At 48.9% G+C, this 18,468-nt stretch overlaps 2 protein-coding genes across 8 annotated transcripts in view; both read left to right on the plus strand.

The window, feature by feature from the left end:
• Positions 1–12,678, plus strand: part of Gripap1 (GRIP1 associated protein 1) — a 31,230-nt gene extending 18,552 nt beyond the window's left edge. For 6 of the 7 annotated variants that reach the window (XM_029473419.1, XM_029473420.1, XM_029473422.1 and 3 more), the window contains 12 exons: positions 1,920–2,015; positions 2,277–2,489; positions 2,627–2,740; positions 4,539–4,616; positions 4,721–4,816; positions 4,938–4,994; positions 5,086–5,185; positions 6,880–7,010; positions 10,163–10,285; positions 10,432–10,525; positions 11,281–11,435; positions 12,117–12,678. In XM_029473419.1, the coding sequence (XP_029329279.1) occupies positions 1,920–2,015; positions 2,277–2,489; positions 2,627–2,740; positions 4,539–4,616; positions 4,721–4,816; positions 4,938–4,994; positions 5,086–5,185; positions 6,880–7,010; positions 10,163–10,285; positions 10,432–10,525; positions 11,281–11,435; positions 12,117–12,209 (1,350 nt within the window). In that variant the 3' untranslated portion in view covers positions 12,210–12,678. The other variant, XM_021153125.2, reaches the window with a different exon arrangement.
• Positions 12,679–15,799: 3,121 nt separating this feature from the next.
• Positions 15,800–18,468, plus strand: part of Kcnd1 (potassium voltage-gated channel subfamily D member 1) — a 15,453-nt gene continuing 12,784 nt past the window's right edge. Inside the window, exon 1 of the mRNA XM_021153822.1 lies at positions 15,800–17,046. Within this exon, the coding sequence (XP_021009481.1) occupies positions 15,926–17,046 (1,121 nt within the window). The 5' untranslated portion in view covers positions 15,800–15,925. The remainder of the gene's footprint in view (positions 17,047–18,468) is intronic.

The raw sequence follows: 18,468 nt of genomic DNA on the forward strand, positions 1-18,468 counted from the left end.
ACAGATTAACCACCTGAGCTGTGCCCAGTGATGCTATTCCTAGCTACTTGGGAAACTGAGGTAGGATTCTTTCCATTAAGGAATCAAGACTCAGTCTCAAAAAAGAACACAGGGGCTAGATGTGGTGGTGGTGCGTGCCTTTAATCCCAGCACCAGCAGATCTCTGCGAGGTTAAGGCCCCCCTGGTCTCCATAAGTCCCAGGACAACAAGGGTTACATAGAGAGACCCTGACTCAAAACAAAACAAAAAGAAAGAAAGAAAAAAAGAAAAGAAGCGTTGTGGGTCTCAATCCTCTGTGCAGCTGCCCTTGGTTCGGGGCTGTCTGCACTTCAGGCAGAACAGCAGTGGCTGGAAAGAGGATGAAAAGTCTCTGGGGTCGCTCAACTCCAGTCTCCAGTTTGTTAGGAAGAGCAGAAAGTGCATGCTAGGATACAAGTACACTCTGAAGAGGACCAAACAGGGAAAAATAAAATTGGTTACTCTTTCCAACATACCCATCTTTGAGGCGATCTGAAATAGAATACTATTAGTCCATGGTGGCCAAAACTGTTGTCTGTCACTACAGTGGCACAATGTGTGGAAAATCATTACAGAGTATGCACACTTGTTTTGTTGACCCTGGCATTCTGATATTATAACAGGCTGGTGAAATGCAAACCTGGAAAGTTTTTCTTTTCTTTTTCTTTTAATTTATTTTAAGTATGTATACATAAATGTGCACAGTATCTGTCTTCAGACACACCAGAAGAGGGCACCAGATCCCATTACAGATGGTTGTGAGCCACTATGTGGTTTCTGGGAATTGAACTCAGGACCTCTGGAAGAGCAATCAGTGCTCTTAACCACTGAGCCATCTCTCCAGCCCCTGGAAAGTTTTTCTTTAAGAAAACTTGCCAGAGCTTATTTGCTTACTTGGAGAGAGAGAGAGAGAGAGAGAGAGAGAGAGAGAGAGAGAACTCACATGGTGGTGGCACACACCTTTAATACTGGCACTTGGGAGGCAGAGGCAGGCAGATCTCTAAGTTTGAGGCCAGCCTGGTCTACAGAGTGAGTTCTTTTTTTTTTTTTTTTTTTTTTTTTTTTTTTTTTTTTTTTTTGATTTATTTATTTATTATATGTAAAGTACACTGTAGCTGTCTTCAGACACTCCAGAAGAGGGCGCCAGATCTCGTTACGGATGGTTGTGAGCCACCATGTGGTTGCTGGGATTTGAACTCTGGACCTTCGGAAGAGCAGTCGGATGCTCTTACCCACTGAGCCATCTCACCAGCCCCAGAGTGAGTTCTAAGACAACCTGGGCTACACAGAGAAGCCATGTCTTGAAACAAAACAAACAAACCAACAAAAACAAAAGAAGGAAGGAAAGGAGGGGGGAGAAAAGAAGCCCAGCCATGATGTCCAATACCTGTGATCTTAGCATTTGGGAGGTAAAGGCAGGATCAGGAGTCCAGGGTCACTGCTGGCTACCAAGCAAGTTTGAAATAAGGTCCTATCTCAAGAAAAAGACTTCTGATGGAACATTTTATTCCCCCAAATAGAAAGGAATATAGCTTGGCAGTTGGGAGGCAGATGAGTCCCAGGCCAGCCTGGTCTACATAGAGTTTCAGGCAAGCCAGGGATACATACTGGGACCCTGTGTCAAAATGAGAAGAGAATACAAAGAAGCAAGAAGTGAGTCACATGGCCCTACCTGTCTATGAAGGAAGAAATACTTTAGACTATTCCCAAGTATAAATTCTGTTGCTAAGGAAGCAGAGAAGAAAGTACTGAGGAGCAGGAAGCAATGTCTGTCATTTCTCCCATTATGATTAAGATTATAGCACCTACTTTATTCGGGGGACGGTCTACCAGAAGTGTTGGAGTTCATTGGTACCTAACCAGGGACTCTTTTCCAACTTCCTCTTCTCTCCTGAATTAGGAGTCATTAAGGGCCAATAGCCGGCTGCTGGAACAACTTCAAGAAATAGGGCAGGAGAAGGAGCAGCTAACCCAGGATCTCCAGGAAGCTCGGAAGGTGGGGCATCATGAGAAGAAGGAACGAGATGGCCTAGTCCATGAGGGTAGGGAGTGTTATGGCCAAATCTTGGCAATGGAAAGAGAGAAAGAGAAAAAAAAAACCTGATCATTTCCAAAAAGACTGGAGAATGACTCAGCCAGTTTGAAGAGCCGGGGAAGAGGTGGAATCTGGTTCCTTGGGCATAGAACTGAATAGTGGTCATTTTGTGGTGTTGGAAGAGAAATTGCCACTCTTTTGACCCACCGTCCTGGTCCCCAGAGTGCTGACAAAAGGAAGGTCATGCTGGATGAACTAGCCATGGAGACGCTACAGGAGAAGTCCCAGCACAAAGAAGAACTGGGGGCCGTCCGGTTACGGCACGAGAAGGAGCTGCTGGGCGTGCGAGCCCGATACGAGCGTGAGCTTCGAGAACTGCACGAGGACAAGAAGCGGCAGGAGGAGGAGCTCCGGGGGCAGATTCGTGAGGAGAAGGTGGGTGCCGTAACCATAGCCTATCTCCTCTAATAGCTGAGGACTGTGGCGTTGCTGCTGGTGACATGGAGGCAGGTAAGTGATATGCAAGGTGGCCAGTCCTCTGCTACCCAACTCCTGTGTGGGTTCTCCTCCAGGCTCGAACAAGGGAATTAGAAAATCTTCAGCACACAGTGGAAGAACTCCAGGCTCAGGTACACTCCATGGATGGAGCCAAGGGCTGGTTTGAACGGCGCTTGAAGGAAGCTGAGGTGAGTCGGTGGTACCTGGTAAAGCTACAAAGCTGGTTAGGTGGAGATTTGAACAGGCATTTTTTTCCTTTTAGATTGTTCATGGTGTCCTCTGCAAAAACAAAACAAAACAAAACAAAAAAAAAACCCAAAAACAAACAAACAAACAAAAAACATTATCTTTCTATGTTTGGTAATATACTAATTTTTATTTTAACAAGAGCATTTAGCCGGGCGTGGTGGCGCACGCCTTTAATCCCAGCACTTGGGAGACAGAGGCAGGTGGATTTCTGAGTTCGATCGAGGCCAGCCTGGTCTACAGAGTGAGTTCCAAGACAGCCAGGGCAATACAGAGAAACCCTATCTCGAAAAAAACAAAAACAAAAAACAAACAAACAAACAAAAGAACATTTATAGCCTTTTTTTCCCTGGAAAACTCAAGACAATAATAAGAGGCAGTGTCGTATAGCAGAGAAGAACACACTGGAGCTGGGTATTTCTCTCAGCTTGAATGCTGACTGGGCCACTTCCTAGCGGTGTGATCTTAGGCAATGTATTCCATCTTTCTATGGCCCATTTGCATCTTTGGCAGAAAGGGGACAGGAGAGACTGAGGGTAGCTCATGGTAGACCACATGGTTAGCATGAATGAGGCCTCAGGTTCAATTTCCAACAGCAAAACTATGAATGATGAGCCCAGACACGGTGGCACACCCCTTTAATCCCAGCACCTGGGAGGCAGAGGTAGCTGGATGCCTGTGAGTTCGAGACCAGCCTGGTCTACAATTCCAGGACAGCCAAGGTTCTGTTACACCGAGAAACCCTGTCTCGAAAAACAAAAATTAATGATGAAAATAATACCTTACTGTCTAGGTATTTTCGGAAGATTACAGAAAATGACTTAATATATGTACAATCACTTGAATGTGTACCCTCCCCCAGCCTTGAAGCAGGCTGATTCAGACCTCGCTGACACTGAGTATGAGACCACCTGAGGTGGACCCTTCTGACTTAGATGGCTCTATTTTTCTGTTACCTGCTGCTGCTCTTCTCCAAGACACTGCTACCTGCTGAGAGGCCCTTGAGATATTCAGTAGACAGCATCCTACAGGCTGGCAACAGGCACCAAGAATGGATTGACAGGGGATGGGCCCTTTATAAGCACAGACTCTTAGTAAACTTGGGGGCCTTGAACAGAAACATGTCTTGGCCTCCATTATTTCTCTCGCCGTTTGCTTCCATACAGCTCCGGCCTCCCACTCAGGAACCCAGTTAGTGTGGCCACAAGCGGTTGCATGAATGTTCCTGGCGTGCAGTGTTGTCTTGTTAAAGAAAGAAAATATAAATGCAAATCACTTGCTCTACTATGTGAATAGTATAGTTAGTTTTCTTATTTCTGCCTTAAAGGCATATGCCATTTCCTACAAGAATGGCAGTGAGTTCCCTGTAAATTGGAGCACAAGGGAGCCTTGAGGTCAGGTTAAGAGTTCAGGGCCAGTGAGGGTTATGTACTGAGACCTCGTTTCAAAATCAAAAGGTGCCGGGCAGTGGTGGCGCCTGCCTTTAATCCCAGCACTCGGGAGGCAGAGGCAGGCGGATTTCTGAGTTCGAGGCCAGTCTGGTCTACAGAGTGAGTTCCAGGACAGCCAGGGCTACACAGAGAAACCCTGTCTCGAAAAACAAAACAAACAAAAATCCCAAAAAATAAAGTCAAAAGGTGTTTTCATAAATACCCAAAGAACTTGTCTGAAATGTACTTGTCCTTAACTGGACACAAACTCTTCTGGGGACCATGAGCAGAGCTGGCACTCTCCTTCCAGGAATCTTTGCAGCAGCAGCAACAGGAACAAGAGGAAACCCTCAAGCTGTGCCGGGAGGAGCACGCCACTGAGTTGAAGGTACCTCTCAAATGGTGGTGGTCCTGTCTCTGGGAGCTGGGCATCCTGCAGGAGAGCAGGGCCTTCTTCTCATGCCGTGGCCTGAGCTGCTGTTGCCTTTTCAGGGCAAGGATGAAGAGCTTCAGAATGTGCGGGAACAACTCCAGCAGGCCCAGGAGGAGCGAGATGACCATGTGAAGACCATCAGCAACCTGAAGCAGGTCTGTGGTCCCAGACATAGGCCTGGCCTAAGCTTGCAGAATGAGGCGGGATAGGGAGGGGCAGGATACACTGTGGGCAACTGTGCCAACACCTGCCCAGCTGTGCCTTCTCAAACCACAGGAGGTAAAGGACACAGTAGACGGGCAGCGCATCCTGGAGAAGAAAGGCAGCGCTGTGGTAAGCTAGCGAGGCCCGGGACCTTTTCCCTGTCTTCATGGGCCACCCAGGTCACAGCTCTCACTCCACCCTGCCCTTTACCTTTATTTAGCTCAAAGATCTTAAGCGGCAGCTGCACTTGGAGCGGAAACGGGCTGATAAGCTGCAGGAACGGCTGCAGGAGATCCTTACCAACAGCAAGAGCCGCACAGGTGAGAGGCCAGGCCAGTCGGAAGCTGCTGCACATTGGAGTGGTCTTTTCATTCCTCGCTGAGCCTTGCTCCAGCCCTTTGTCCTGCCTGAATGCTGGTTGTCTTTTCTCTCCCTGCACTGCCTTCTGTGTGTGTGTGTGTGTGTGTGTGTGTTCCTCTCTCTGCCTGTGTTCTTTCTGTTTGCTTTGTAACTGCCTTTAGTTCTTTTTCTACTGTTTCCATTCTTGGATTCTAGAAATCCTCACCATATAAGTCTAGGATACAAGCCCCACCTCCAGCCCCCTCCAGACATTCATGGTAAATCAAGGGTAACAGCACTACACAGCCATCAGCAGCAGCAGCATCACCACCACCACCATCACTATCATCATTATTTAGACAACATCACTTTGTAGCCCATGCTGATTTCAAACTCATGGCGCTTTGTCTTAGCTTCCTAGGAGTTTGGCTACTGACATCCAACACCATGTTTGGCTTGCACTGTTTTCAGTATACAGCTAACTCAACCCACGATGCTTCTGCCACCAAAAACAGAAGACATGCCCACGCAAAACTGGAGTTGTTTCTACCTTTTCTTGGTTGGAATAACTTAAGTTCAGTAACGGGTCTGGTGCTTGTCTTAGATCACAGACAGACTTAGAGAGCACTGGCTGTCAACTGAGGTGCTGGAGGGGCCCCGCTCAGGCACTGCACCCTGTCTGAGGATCCCTTTTGGAATACTCAACCCTTGCCCTGACACCTGGGAGCAGTTGTAAGGGCAGTGTCATCAACTCAGTACCAATGTTTTCTGGTTTGTTTTTCGCCATTGCCCAGACTGACCCTGAGTCCCTCAGCTCAGGTAATCTAGCTGCGAGCATGTAGCATGCTCAGCAAGTGTTCAACTGACCTGGCAAGTGACATCTCTTTCACCAAACCAGTTTCCTCCTGAGATGTTCAGCCTTCCTAAAATAATTTCTTGTTTTAGTAGATTAACAAGCTAGGAATAGATTAAAATTTTATTTGTTTGTGTTTTTGTTTTGTTTAGTTTAGTTTTTTAAGACAGGGTTTCTCTGTGTAGCCCTGGCAATCCTGGAACTCACTCTATAGACAAGGATGGCCTCAAACTCTGCCTGCCTCTGCCTCCCGAGTGCTGGGATCAAAGGTGTGCACCACCACCACCAGGCCTATATATATATATATATATATATATATATATATATATATATATCTCGTTCTTCTCCGTTACATGGGACTGAGAGCTAGGCAAATGGCTACAAGTCTGACTCCATCTTTGTTCTGATTTTGCTCTAACTATGTCTTTCTCTGTGGTGCCTGTCAGTGTCCACCAGGTGCTGGCTTCCTGTCCCTGCACTTTCCCCTGTGTGTCTGTGTAAGCACTTACAACTCCCTGTCTTCCTTTCTCTGCATCTAGGTTTGAATACTATTGCCACTGGAATCTCGTGTCTACTCCTTGTCCTTTCCCTTCGCCCCACCCACTTCCCTTCTTCCACTGGACATGGTTACCGACAGAGTTACCAGCCTTGTTTCTGCCTGGTCCAATCCTTGAGTTTGTTTGCCCGGAGGGAGGGGGGAGGTGGGTGTCTCTTTTCCTCTTTGAATCTCTGGCAAGTCTTTTGATGAGGTCTCTCCCCACTGGTTGCTGTCTTGAGATTCCAAGGGATCCAAACGCAGGTTGCTTTTTCCTCCACACTCAGGCCTCGAGGAGCTGGTTCTGTCTGAGATGAACTCACCAAGCAGGACCCAGACAGGGGACAGCAGTAGTGTCTCCTCCTTCAGCTACCGGGAGATCTTGAAGGAGAAGGAGAGTTCAGCCATCCCAGCCAGGGTAAGGGTCACCTTCTAAGTAAGTCTGGACTTACTTCCCAATTTCCTCCTCCCTCAAAATCATCTACACTGACCTTTGGACGAGCATTTCTTCTCTGTCTCTTTATGTGTCTGTGTTTTCTCTCTCTTTCTATATGTATTTGTCTGTTTGTCTATGTCTCTCTCCGACTAAGGATTGAACCTGGGGCCTTACACATATGCAGAGCACATGTCAATATATGCTGTTCTACTGAGCTGCAACCCTAGCCCCTGACTAGAGAGAGCACTTTGTCACCTTCTTCCCAAACCCATCAGCCTGAGCCTGATGCACAGGAGGCAGGCCAGTTAGTTATTCTCTGGGCCCCTGTATTTCGCCGTCTGTACGTTAAGCCCACCGCTCCCAGTGCTGGAAAGTGCAAGCATTGTGGAAAGTTAAAGACATGTGCCACCATGCCTGGCCTTAAATATTTATTTTAATTTGATTAATCTATGAGAATGGGAGTGTGTCGGTGTGCCTCATGTATGCAGTATCCTAAGCAGCCAGAAGAGGGGGGAAGATCCCCTGGAATTGGAGTTAGAATAGCTAGTTGGGAGTTGTCATGTGGCGGCTGGAAATCGAACTCAGGTCCTCTGGAAGAGAAGCCAGTGCTCTTAACTCCTGAGCCATCTCTCCAGCCCCTATTTGATTGTTTTCCCCTACTTTTGATATTGGATTCTTGCTATGTAGCCCAGGCTGGCCTTGAATTCATAATCCTGCCATCAGCCTCCAAAGTGCTAGGATTTTTTTGGGGGGGGGGTTGTTTGTTTGTTTTTGTTTTTGTTTTTCAAGACAGGGTTTCTCTGTATAGCCCTGGCTCTCCTGGAAGTCACTTTGAAGACCAGGCTGGCCTTGAACTCAGAAATCCGCCTGTCTCTGCCTCCCAAGTGCTGGGATTAAAGGCGTGCACCACCACGCACAGCCAAAGTGCTAGGATTTTACGCATGAGCTACTGGTGGCTGATTCCCTTCAACAGCGTAAACTGCTCACTGTTACTATTGCCATCTGTCACACCATGTTCCTTGCCAACCACTTTTTATTTAGATTTTGTTTTGTTTTTCTAGACAGGGTTTCTCTGTGTAGCCCTGGCTGTCCTAGAACTCACTCTGTCGACCAGGCTGGCCTTAAACTCACAGAGATCTGCCTGCCTCTGCCTCCCAAGTGCTGGGGCTAAAAGTGTGCACCACCACCACCTGGCTAAGTATCATATTTTCACTACCCAAAGAATATTATTATAAATTCTTAGTTCAGGGCTGGAGAGATGGCTTAGTGGTTAAGATCACTGGCTCCTCTTGCAGCAGTCCTGAGTTCAAATCCCAGCAATCATATGGTGGCTCACAACCATCTATAAGGAGATCTGATGCCCTCTTCTGGTGTAAATGAAGATAGTGACAGTGTACATACATAAAATAAATAAATAAATCTTTTTAAAAATAAATTCTTAGTTCATATTGGGCATAGTGGCCCATGCCTTTGAGGCCAGCTACTCAGGGTGCAGGAGGATCACTGGAACTCAGCAGTTTGAAGCCAACCTCCTAGACAATGTAATGAGGTCCTATCTAAAAATACATTTCCTCTGTGCTACCAGGGTCCTCATACATTGTAGGCGAGTATTCTATTACTGAGCTACATTTCCAACCCCTTCTATTAATCCTTTTTTTAAAAATTGTTTTTCTTATTTTATATGAATAGGTGTTGCCTGCATGTGTAACTTGCATACTGCATTTGTGCTTGGTGCCCCGTGCCCACATAGGCCCGAAGAAGGTATCAGAGTCCCTCCAACTGGAGTTATAGATGGTTGTAAACTTTCATGTGGGTGCTGGGAATTGATCTTGAGTCCTCTAGAAGAGCAGGAAGTGTCTCCAGCTCCATTTTTTATTCATGATTTTTGTATTTATGTATTCATATGTGTATGGATATTTGCCTTTCATGTATGTTTGTGTACCACATGTGCCTACGCCCACAGAGGCTAGATGAAGGAGTCAGAGCCCCTGGACTCGGGCATAGGCCTATGCATCTGCATGCAGGTGCCCACAGAGGCTGGCAGAGTCCTCTCGGGAGCTGGGTTTCTTGGCAGGTACAAGCCTCCGGATGTGGACGCTCCGTACTGCACTCTAGACAGTTTCTTGCATGAATAGCAAGTGACCTTAATCATCATTTCTGATCAGAATATATTGTATGAAAGTATTTTTTGTTCTTTTTTTTTTTTTTTTTGAGATAGGGTTTCTCTGTGTAGCCCTGGCTATCCTGGAACTCGCTCTGTAGACCAGGCTGGCTTCAAACTCAGAGATCTGCCTGCCTCTGCCTCCCTAGTGAGAGCATTAAAGGCGTGTACCACTACCCAGCTAAAACCAATTCTTTTTTTTTTTTTCAATTAAAATAAAACAAAGAAACAACTAGGAGGCTAGGGAGGTGGCTCAGCAGTTAAGAGCACTGACTCTTCTTCTAGAAGATCCAAGTTCAAACCCAGCATCCATATCAGGCTGTTCACAACCACCTGTAACCCCATCTCCGGGGAGCCAACCCTTGCTTCTGATTCCCATGTGGCATACACAACAGACATACACATATGTAAAGTAAAAATAACTATGTATATTTTAAAAAATTGAGATGGTGAGTAGCCTAGTTTTGTTGGTTGCTTCTTCTCCCTTCATCGAAAGTGTCTTTTCTTTGTACCAGCTAGAATTCACGTTCACAGTACCCCTTGGTTTTGCTTGTTATTTGTTTGTTTTCCTTACGTCTGACTCTTGTGTCTATTCTGGTCCTATCTTCTTGGCATCCGTTGGTGGAGGAAAGCAGACCATTTGACCTGCAGGAACCCTCCCACCTTTAGCTTTTTTTTGCTCGCTTCTTTAATGGTACCATTTAGCTCTTCCCACTGTTGCCTCCATTTCCTGCCATCTGGGAATTAGATGTCATTTGCTGCTGGATTTCCCTCAATCCTCTCAGCAACGCTCTTGTGGTGGTGGTAACACTGTCTGCCTCCCTTTAAGCCAAAGGAAATGTGGAGTTTTCTGAGAGTGCCAAGTGTGTGGCCTGCGCCTCCAGCCCCAGAGCCTATACTGCCCATGTGCCTCTAGCTCCTACCTCATGCTGAGAATAGCTGCATTTTTCTCTTTCTTCTTTCTTTCTCCTAGTCTCTATCCAGCAGTCCTCAGGCCCAGCCCCCTCGGCCAGCAGAGCTGTCAGATGAGGAAGTGGCTGAGCTGTTTCAGAGGCTGGCCGAGACTCAGCAGGAAAAATGGATGCTAGAAGAGAAGGTGCTGTCGCTCTTGCTAGTCTTCACATGAAATGCCCTGGGATGGGCTTGCGGGTGGGAAGGGTTGTCTTGAGAATGCTCTGGGTCCCTCCTCAAGGGAGAAAATGGGAAGTTGAGGGGCCTGAGATGGGGTGGACCATCTTGCAGGTGAAACACCTGGAGGTGAGCAGCGCCTCTATGGCGGAAGATCTCTGCCGGAAAAGCGCCATCATTGAGACCTACGTCATGGACAGCCGGATTGGTCAGTGCCCGTCTCCAGCCCTCACCTACAGTGAAACCTTCACCTGCCCCTCTTTTTCCATTGTTCCATTGCTCCTTTTCCCCTCTTGAAACTCAGTGAAGCTACTGACAAGCTCATGAGCCATGGAGAGGAAAGCAGGGAAACGTTGCTTTTTTGCCTCGCTTCTCCCCTCCCCCCACCCTCTAGTGGTCCCCCCCCCCCCGGACTTCTCTGTCTCTTTCTGTCTACACTTCCTTCTCCCCTGCTTTCTAGTTCTCTATGTATTTTTTTTCTGTTCCCCTTCTTCGTCTTCTCTTAATAGCTCTGTTGTTCTATTTCCATTTTTATTTCTTTGCATTTTTTTGAAACTGGATTTTGCAATCCTGCGTTAACCTGCTAGGTGCTAGGGTTCCAAGGGCGCATGCCTACACCTAGTCATACATTTCCATCCACTATATCTCCATCCCTCTTCACCTCTCTGACCTCCATGCTTTTACTCCCTATTCAGTAGGAGCTGCTCACATGCTCTCAGGGTTTACTATGTGTCCTGTGTGTCATGTGCCCCAGGAGTAGCAATTACCCTAGTTTTCAGGGTCGAGTAACTAAGAGCAGCTGGGCTTCCCCATGTCAAAGCTTCTGCCCCCCAAACAGAACATTGCCTTTCTCCCTTCTTGCCTGCTCTCTGTTTTCCTCCTCTCTCCTTTGGCTCTGCCCAGTCTTCCCTACACCAACCCCGGCTCTGCCGAGGGGGCGGTGCTCAGCCTGGACCCTTGCAGATGTGTCTGTGGCAGCAGGCCACACAGACCGAAGTGGGCTGGGCAGTGTCCTGAGAGACCTAGTGAAGCCAGGCGATGAGAACCTTCGAGAAATGAACAAGAAGCTGCAGAACATGTTGGAGGAGCAACTCACCAAGAACATGCACTTGCACAAGGCGAGTGTGGACCACCAGCCTGCCCACCCATCCCTCCAACCACCTGCTTCCCTACCCACACAGTCCCTGGCAGTGTCCTTCCAACTGGCCCTTGTCCCCCCAGCTACCACCTTCCAGTCATCTACCACCATTTTGTGTTCACCACTTTTACCCTCCAATCAACTTCCCAGGTTAGCCTATCAGTCTGCCATCTGTCCCTCTGCCCACTGATCCATCCATGTATGTCCTTGCTCCCCGTTTACCCATTTACCTGCTCTCCTACCTATCTGTCAAACTATCATCTCCAAGGCTGCCATCCATTTCCCGATGCATCATTCTTTCACGAACTCATCAGTCACCACCTATTTGTCACTTGCCTACCTACCTGCCTTCTTGTCCTCTACAAAGTTCATTTGTGAACCCATCCGCCTGCCATAGGTCCACCCACACATTAATTCCTCCCCACACCTCCACCCAAATACTCCTTCATCACTAAGGGAGTCATAGCCAGGTTTTGCCTTGAAGAAGCAAGCTCACATTTGTTATAAAGAGAAGGTGGTTGATCTTCCTGTTCAAGGCTGGACACCATTGGGCACTGAGAATCCATCAATCCATCTAACTACAGATCACACCTCAGATTTGCTAACAGAGCTGCCCCTCTCTTCCCCTCCTCTAGCTCCTGATGGCTCATTTGTTTCTTAGGACATGGAAGTTCTATCCCAGGAAATTGTGCGGCTCAGCAAGGAATGTGTGGGGTCCCCTGACCCAGACCTAGAACCTGGAGAAGCCAACTAAAGACCTACAGGATACAACTATTCCCAACCCTTTCCAGAATGCCACTCACTCCCTTGGGCTGTTGTGGGAAAATATAGAGGCTGGCCCCAAATTTCATAGTTTGGGAGACGGACATTAAAGGGGCTAGAGGCCTATATGTGGCTGGTGTTGGTGACCCTGATGTATGGCAGAGCCCTTGGGGAGAAGAGACCCTGAGGGAAGGGCAGGGCTTTTCCTTTTTGGCTCTGGTTCCCAGGGTCATCTGCCTTCAACTCTGCATGAGATCTCCCTCCTAGAGACCAACTCTGTTTCATTTTATTTTATTTTTTAATTTATGTCTGGAAGCCTGGCTAAACTCTGCCTTCGGGACTGGGGGTGTTGGGTGGGGGTACAGTCCATGTTCAATGTTCCAGCAATGTGTGTATGTGTGTGAGTATGTGTGTAAAGACTATGTGGCCAAAATACCATCTGGCCAGACGGGCCCACCCACTGACTGTCTGGTCTCATTCTTTTCAATCAAGAGGGCTGTGTTGGGAGAGGGGTGGTCACTACACTGGAATTGGGAAGGAGATCTCTGGCTATAGCTTTTCTTCTACCCTCACCTCTACTGCTTCCTGACAGACCTCTCAAAAAGAGTAGAGCAGAAATATCCAGATAGATGTGTGAGTAGCTGTGTATAAAGTTGAGGGTGGAGAGAAGCAAACAAATGGGAGGGTGGATAAGTGGTTAGATGGACCGAGGGATAAATAAGTGGGTGGTTGTGCAGCAGGGAAATAAATGCATAGGTAGATGGATGCGTGGCTGGATGAATAAATGAGTAGATGAATCAGTAAGTGGAGAGAGTATGGATAAATGGAGATATAAATGGGCAGATGGATGTCTAGAGGGGTGGACAAATGGATAAGTGGATGAATTAACCATATGGGTAGACTGATGGATTTATGGAGGGGTTGGGAGTAAAGTGGAAATGACTAGAGTGGGATTCAGGATGTAGAAGGGAATGAAAAGGAAGGGTAAGGTTGGATGTGTACATGCCAGGTGAAGCTATGCAGTGGTTGATAGAAAAAATGGAGTATTGCTACTTAGAGATAGGTTGGCAAAGGGTTGGGTAGACGAGCCTGTAGATGACTCTGGATGGATGGGTATGGAGAGGAATGGGCATTGTCATTGGTTTTGCAGGTGGAAGGATGGGTGTGTGAAAGCATAAGCAAGTCAGGAGTATGAAAAGGAAGCAAGTGAACAGAATGGATGGGTAATGGCTCATGAGGCTAGGCGGTTCTACTTTACTGCACTCTCCTCACACACCTTTAGTTACTTAAGACTAGGCATCCTGCCAGGCCTTACCTTACGCCAACCCCCCATCGTGGTACTTCAGTGAATGCTCTAAAGGACACTGTCAAGTTGGGATAAGTCTATCTGACCACTGGGAAGCAAGTCACCCGATCAAGGACATATCACATCTGGCAGAGCTGGGGTTAGACTTATCCCGGAGGCATTCAGTACGCGAGTTGTGATACCCAGAAGCAGGGCCCACTATGGAGAGGTGTGATCAGAGGGCAGTGGATGGAAAGCCTTGTTCTTTTTGGCAAGGGGCCTACGGGTAGGTGGGTGGTACCTGGATTGTCCCCATCTGTACTACCCTTGCCCCTCATTTTGCATCTCCAAACTGGAAGATGCTTACAGGAACCCCACAAGCAAAGTCTGCTTTAGAAGTAGGGCCCTGACCTGTGCTCTCCCTCCAGAGCGGATCTGGAGGCCTGGTCATCTAAAGAAACATCCCCACTAGTCCCCCCTCCCCCACTTCTCCCCGCCTTTCCACAGCCTGGGGGCAGGGAGGGGACACAGCACTGCATCATTCCCCGTGGCACTCCGCTCTGGGGCCATTAACAGACGCCTTCCCATCGATTGGTTCTGCTAAGTGCTGCTGATTCAGACGGGTGGGGGTGAGGGCCCCTAGGGGCAGTGGGGGTAGGAACTGGGCAGAAAGAAGGGGGGAGTCCAGGAAGTAGGAGGTGGGGAGAACTGGCAAAGTTCCCTGCCACCCCCATTTTCCAGATGACACGACTGAGGCCCAACCAGCTCTGTAAGGAGGCGGAGTTTCCCCAGGGTCCCTCTCAAGCTGTCCTAGGGGAGGGGGCTCTGGGAGCCACGTGGCCCCTCCCTGCCTCTCGCTTCATCTCCCGACAAGCGCCAGAGGGGCGGGGAGAGAGCGCTGGAGGAGGAGGAACTCCGGCAGCTCTGCAGAGGGGGCCAGGAGCTCCGGTATTTGGTACCCCCAGCCCCAACGCTGTTGCTGCTGCTGCAGTGGGGACACAGGTGAGGACAGCCCTGTGGGGCGAGGGAGGGACCCATCAATAGCTCTGTCCTTGTCTTTTCCTGGTCCAGTCCCCATGCCCTAGTCCATCCTGGAACAGTCCCCAGGGGTCCCACTGGACCTTGTCCTTCCAGAGCCTCCTTTCAAGGACCCAGAAGCCTCCTCCCCCTGTCTCCCACCCCGCCCCCGCTTGTGCCACCTTTCCCTCCTAGGCCTGGCTGTGGCTGCTCTCTTCCTCCTCCTCCTGCTGCTGCTACTGCTGCTGCTCCCACTGCTGCTACTGCTGTGGCTGGGCATACACAGCCAGCTCCTCCGTGTGTGTTTACCTCAGACCTGCGCTCAACGAACGGTGGGACCCAGCCTTCTCCTGGTCTTCTCTACAGCATCCTGCAAGGTTCAGCCGCCCCTCTCCCGGAAGACACACCCAACTTTCTTCCAATACCCCGCCCCCTCTCCAACCTATTTTGAGGGAATCCCCTTCCTCTTAGCATAGTCTTTTGAGTTTCCCTTGTGTGCTTAGGGGGCTATATCCAACTTGAGTACACTTGGTATCAGCCCTTTGGGGTTCCCCAGACTCCTCGTTCTCATCCAGAGCTCTTCAGATATGGACCAGGCTTCCTAAGCCCCTCCAGGTAACCTCTCTGCCGGCCTCTTAAAAATAAGCCAGTCCCACATACCACTTTAGCTATCCTGACCCCTAATCCTCGCCTCTCCTACCTTCCCTAGAACTCCTGTAGATTGTAGATAGTGCCCTCCAGGCTATCCTTGGTAGTGCCAGTCACTCCTGAGATACTTTTTAGCATTTTTTACAACCTCCTGGCTCTAGAGCTACTCTTGAGATGCTCCAGTCCCCTTTTGTGATCTACAAGGGGGCTCCAACCCAGGGATCGTTTCCTGTAAGTCTTCTGGGTGTGGACAGCCCTTCAGCCTTTTCCAAACAGCTCTGGTTCCATCTCCACCACTCTGAATGCCCCTACCTGTCTCCTCTCCAACCCAACTGAGGGATTGCAGGCCCTCCTTTACTGAGAACTCTTGAGAGTCCACAACTCCCAACCTAGTTCTTGGTCCCTCTGGACACCCTCAGACAACTCTCAGGAATGTGTTGAGTCCTCTAGAATCATCTCAGACTTTCTAGACCTGAGGATTCTTCTTGGTACCTCTGGCTCGTCAAAGCCTTCTCAGTCCCTTAGAAAGCTCCCCCAATCCCCCTAAGTTCCTGTCTGCCTCTCTAGTTCCTTCTCCTGGTTCCTCTTGGTCTTTCCTTTCTCTCTCTATCTCTCTCCNCCCCCCCCCACACACACACACACATTGGTTTCCTTTTCTGAGTAGCCCAAGGTCTCTCCAAGCCTCCACCATCCTGGCGATAGCCACATTCTCCTAAACACAACATCCCCAAGTCTCCGTGGGCCTGGGGAGCTGCAGGATGGCGGCAGGTGTGGCCACATGGCTACCATTTGCAAGGGCTGCAGCAGTGGGCTGGCTGCCCTTAGCCCAGCAGCCCCTACCCCCTGCACCGGAGGTGAAGGCATCCCGAGGGGATGAGGTTCTGGTGGTGAATGTGAGTGGTCGGCGCTTTGAGACCTGGAAAAACACACTGGATCGCTACCCAGACACATTGCTGGGCAGCTCGGAGAAGGAATTCTTCTATGATGCTGAATCTGGCGAGTACTTCTTTGATCGTGACCCAGACATGTTCCGGCACGTGCTGAACTTTTATCGCACTGGCCGGTTGCACTGCCCCAGGCAGGAATGCATCCAGGCCTTTGATGAGGAGCTGGCCTTCTATGGCTTGGTCCCAGAGCTGGTTGGTGACTGCTGTCTTGAAGAGTACAGGGACCGTAAGAAGGAAAACGCAGAGCGCCTGGCAGAAGATGAGGAGGCTGAGCAGGCCGGGGAAGGTCCAGCCCTTCCAGCAGGCAGCTCCCTGCGGCAGCGACTCTGGAGGGCCTTTGAGAACCCCCACACGAGCACTGCAGCCCTGGTTTTCTACTATGTGACTGGCTTCTTCATAGCTGTGTCAGTCATTGCAAACGTCGTGGAGACCATCCCATGTCGTGGTACCCCACGGTGGCCCTCCAAAGAGCAGTCGTGTGGTGACCGCTTCCCTACAGCCTTTTTCTGTATGGACACAGCCTGTGTACTCATATTCACAGGGGAGTACCTGCTGCGGCTCTTCGCAGCCCCCAGCCGTTGTCGCTTCCTGCGGAGTGTGATGAGCCTTATCGATGTGGTGGCCATCCTGCCCTACTACATTGGGCTGTTCGTGCCCAAGAATGATGATGTCTCTGGTGCCTTTGTCACCCTCCGTGTGTTCCGGGTCTTCCGAATCTTTAAGTTCTCCAGGCACTCGCAGGGCTTGAGGATTCTGGGCTACACCCTCAAGAGCTGTGCCTCTGAGCTAGGCTTTCTCCTCTTTTCCCTCACCATGGCCATCATCATCTTTGCCACTGTTATGTTCTATGCTGAGAAGGGCACGAGCAAGACCAACTTCACAAGCATCCCTGCTGCCTTCTGGTATACCATTGTCACCATGACCACACTTGGGTAAGTATAGACCTTGAGTTGGGAGCTGGGCAACATCCCCTCTCTGTAACATTAGGAAGGCTAGAGCATGAACTCTGTGCCTCTATGGTGAAGGACGTCATACCCAGAGCCTCACCCATGCAAAACACATACGCTGCTTCAGCCTGCCACCCCTCCTTTTGTTTGCTTTAGTTTGTTTCGTTATTGTTGATTTTTTAAAAAGATTTATTATTTTCTGAATGTGAGTACACTATAGCTGTCTTTCAGACACACCAGAAGAGGGCATCAGATCTCATTACAGATGGTTGTGAGCCACCATGTGGTTGCTGGGAATTGAACTCAGGACCTCTGGAAGAGCAGTCAGTTTCTCTGTGTAGTCCTAGCTGTCCTGGAACTAACTCTGTAGAACAGGCTGGCCTCAAACTCACAGATCTGCCTGTCTCTGTCTCCCAAGTGCTGGGATTAAAGGTGTGTGCCACCACTGCCCAGCTTCTGCCACTCATTTTTTGAGACAAGTTTGTCATGATATATATAGTCTAATCTAGGGTCAAACATATTATCCTCCTGACTCCACTTTCCCAGAGCTGCTATCACAGTTGGCTCCTTTATCTCCTTTTGAGCTCTAGTTTGTTAATCTGGAAAAATTCAGAGAGCTGGGATTGGAGGAATGGCTCACTTCCGCTTCTGCAGAAGACCCAAATTTGGTTCCCAGCACCCAAGTTAGATGGCTCACAACTGCCTGTAATTCCAGTCCCTGAGAATCTGATGGTTTTGGCCTTCAGGTATCTGCACGCTAGTGCACATATCTGCACACAGATACATAATATACAAAATTGAAAATAGTAAGACTAAATCGTCATCTTTTAGGTTTTAGGTTTTTTAGACAGAATTTCACTATGCAACCTTGGCTGGCCTAGGACTTGTTATATAGACCAGGCTGGCCTTGAACTCATAGAAATCTGCCCTCCTCTGCCTCCAAAGTGCTAGGATTAAAGGTATGTTGCCTCTATGCCTGGCAAAATAAATCTCTTAAAATAAAATTTAGGGGGCTGGAGAGATGGCTGACTGGTTAAGACGACTTGCTGCTCTTGCAGAGGATCCAGGTTTGGTTCCCAGCGCCCCCATAGCAACTAAGAAGGACCTGACATTCCCGTTCCAGAGTATCCAGCGCCCTCTTCTGACCTCCTCAGGCACTGCATACATGTGGGGAGCACATGAGCATTCAGGCAAAACACTCACACATGTAAAGTGAAAGAAATCAATATTAAAATAAGGGCTGGGCAGTGGTGGCGCATGCCTTTAATCCCAGCAATTGGGAGGCAGAGGCAGGCGGGNTTCTGAGTTCGAGGACAGCCTGGTCTACAAAGTGAGTTCCAGGACAGCCAGGGCTACACAGAGAAACCCTGTCTCGGAAAATAAATAAATAAATAAATAAATAAATAA

This window comes from Mus caroli, chromosome X, assembly GCF_900094665.2.
Source record: "Mus caroli chromosome X, CAROLI_EIJ_v1.1, whole genome shotgun sequence".
NCBI classification, from domain to species: Eukaryota; Metazoa; Chordata; class Mammalia; order Rodentia; family Muridae; genus Mus; species Mus caroli.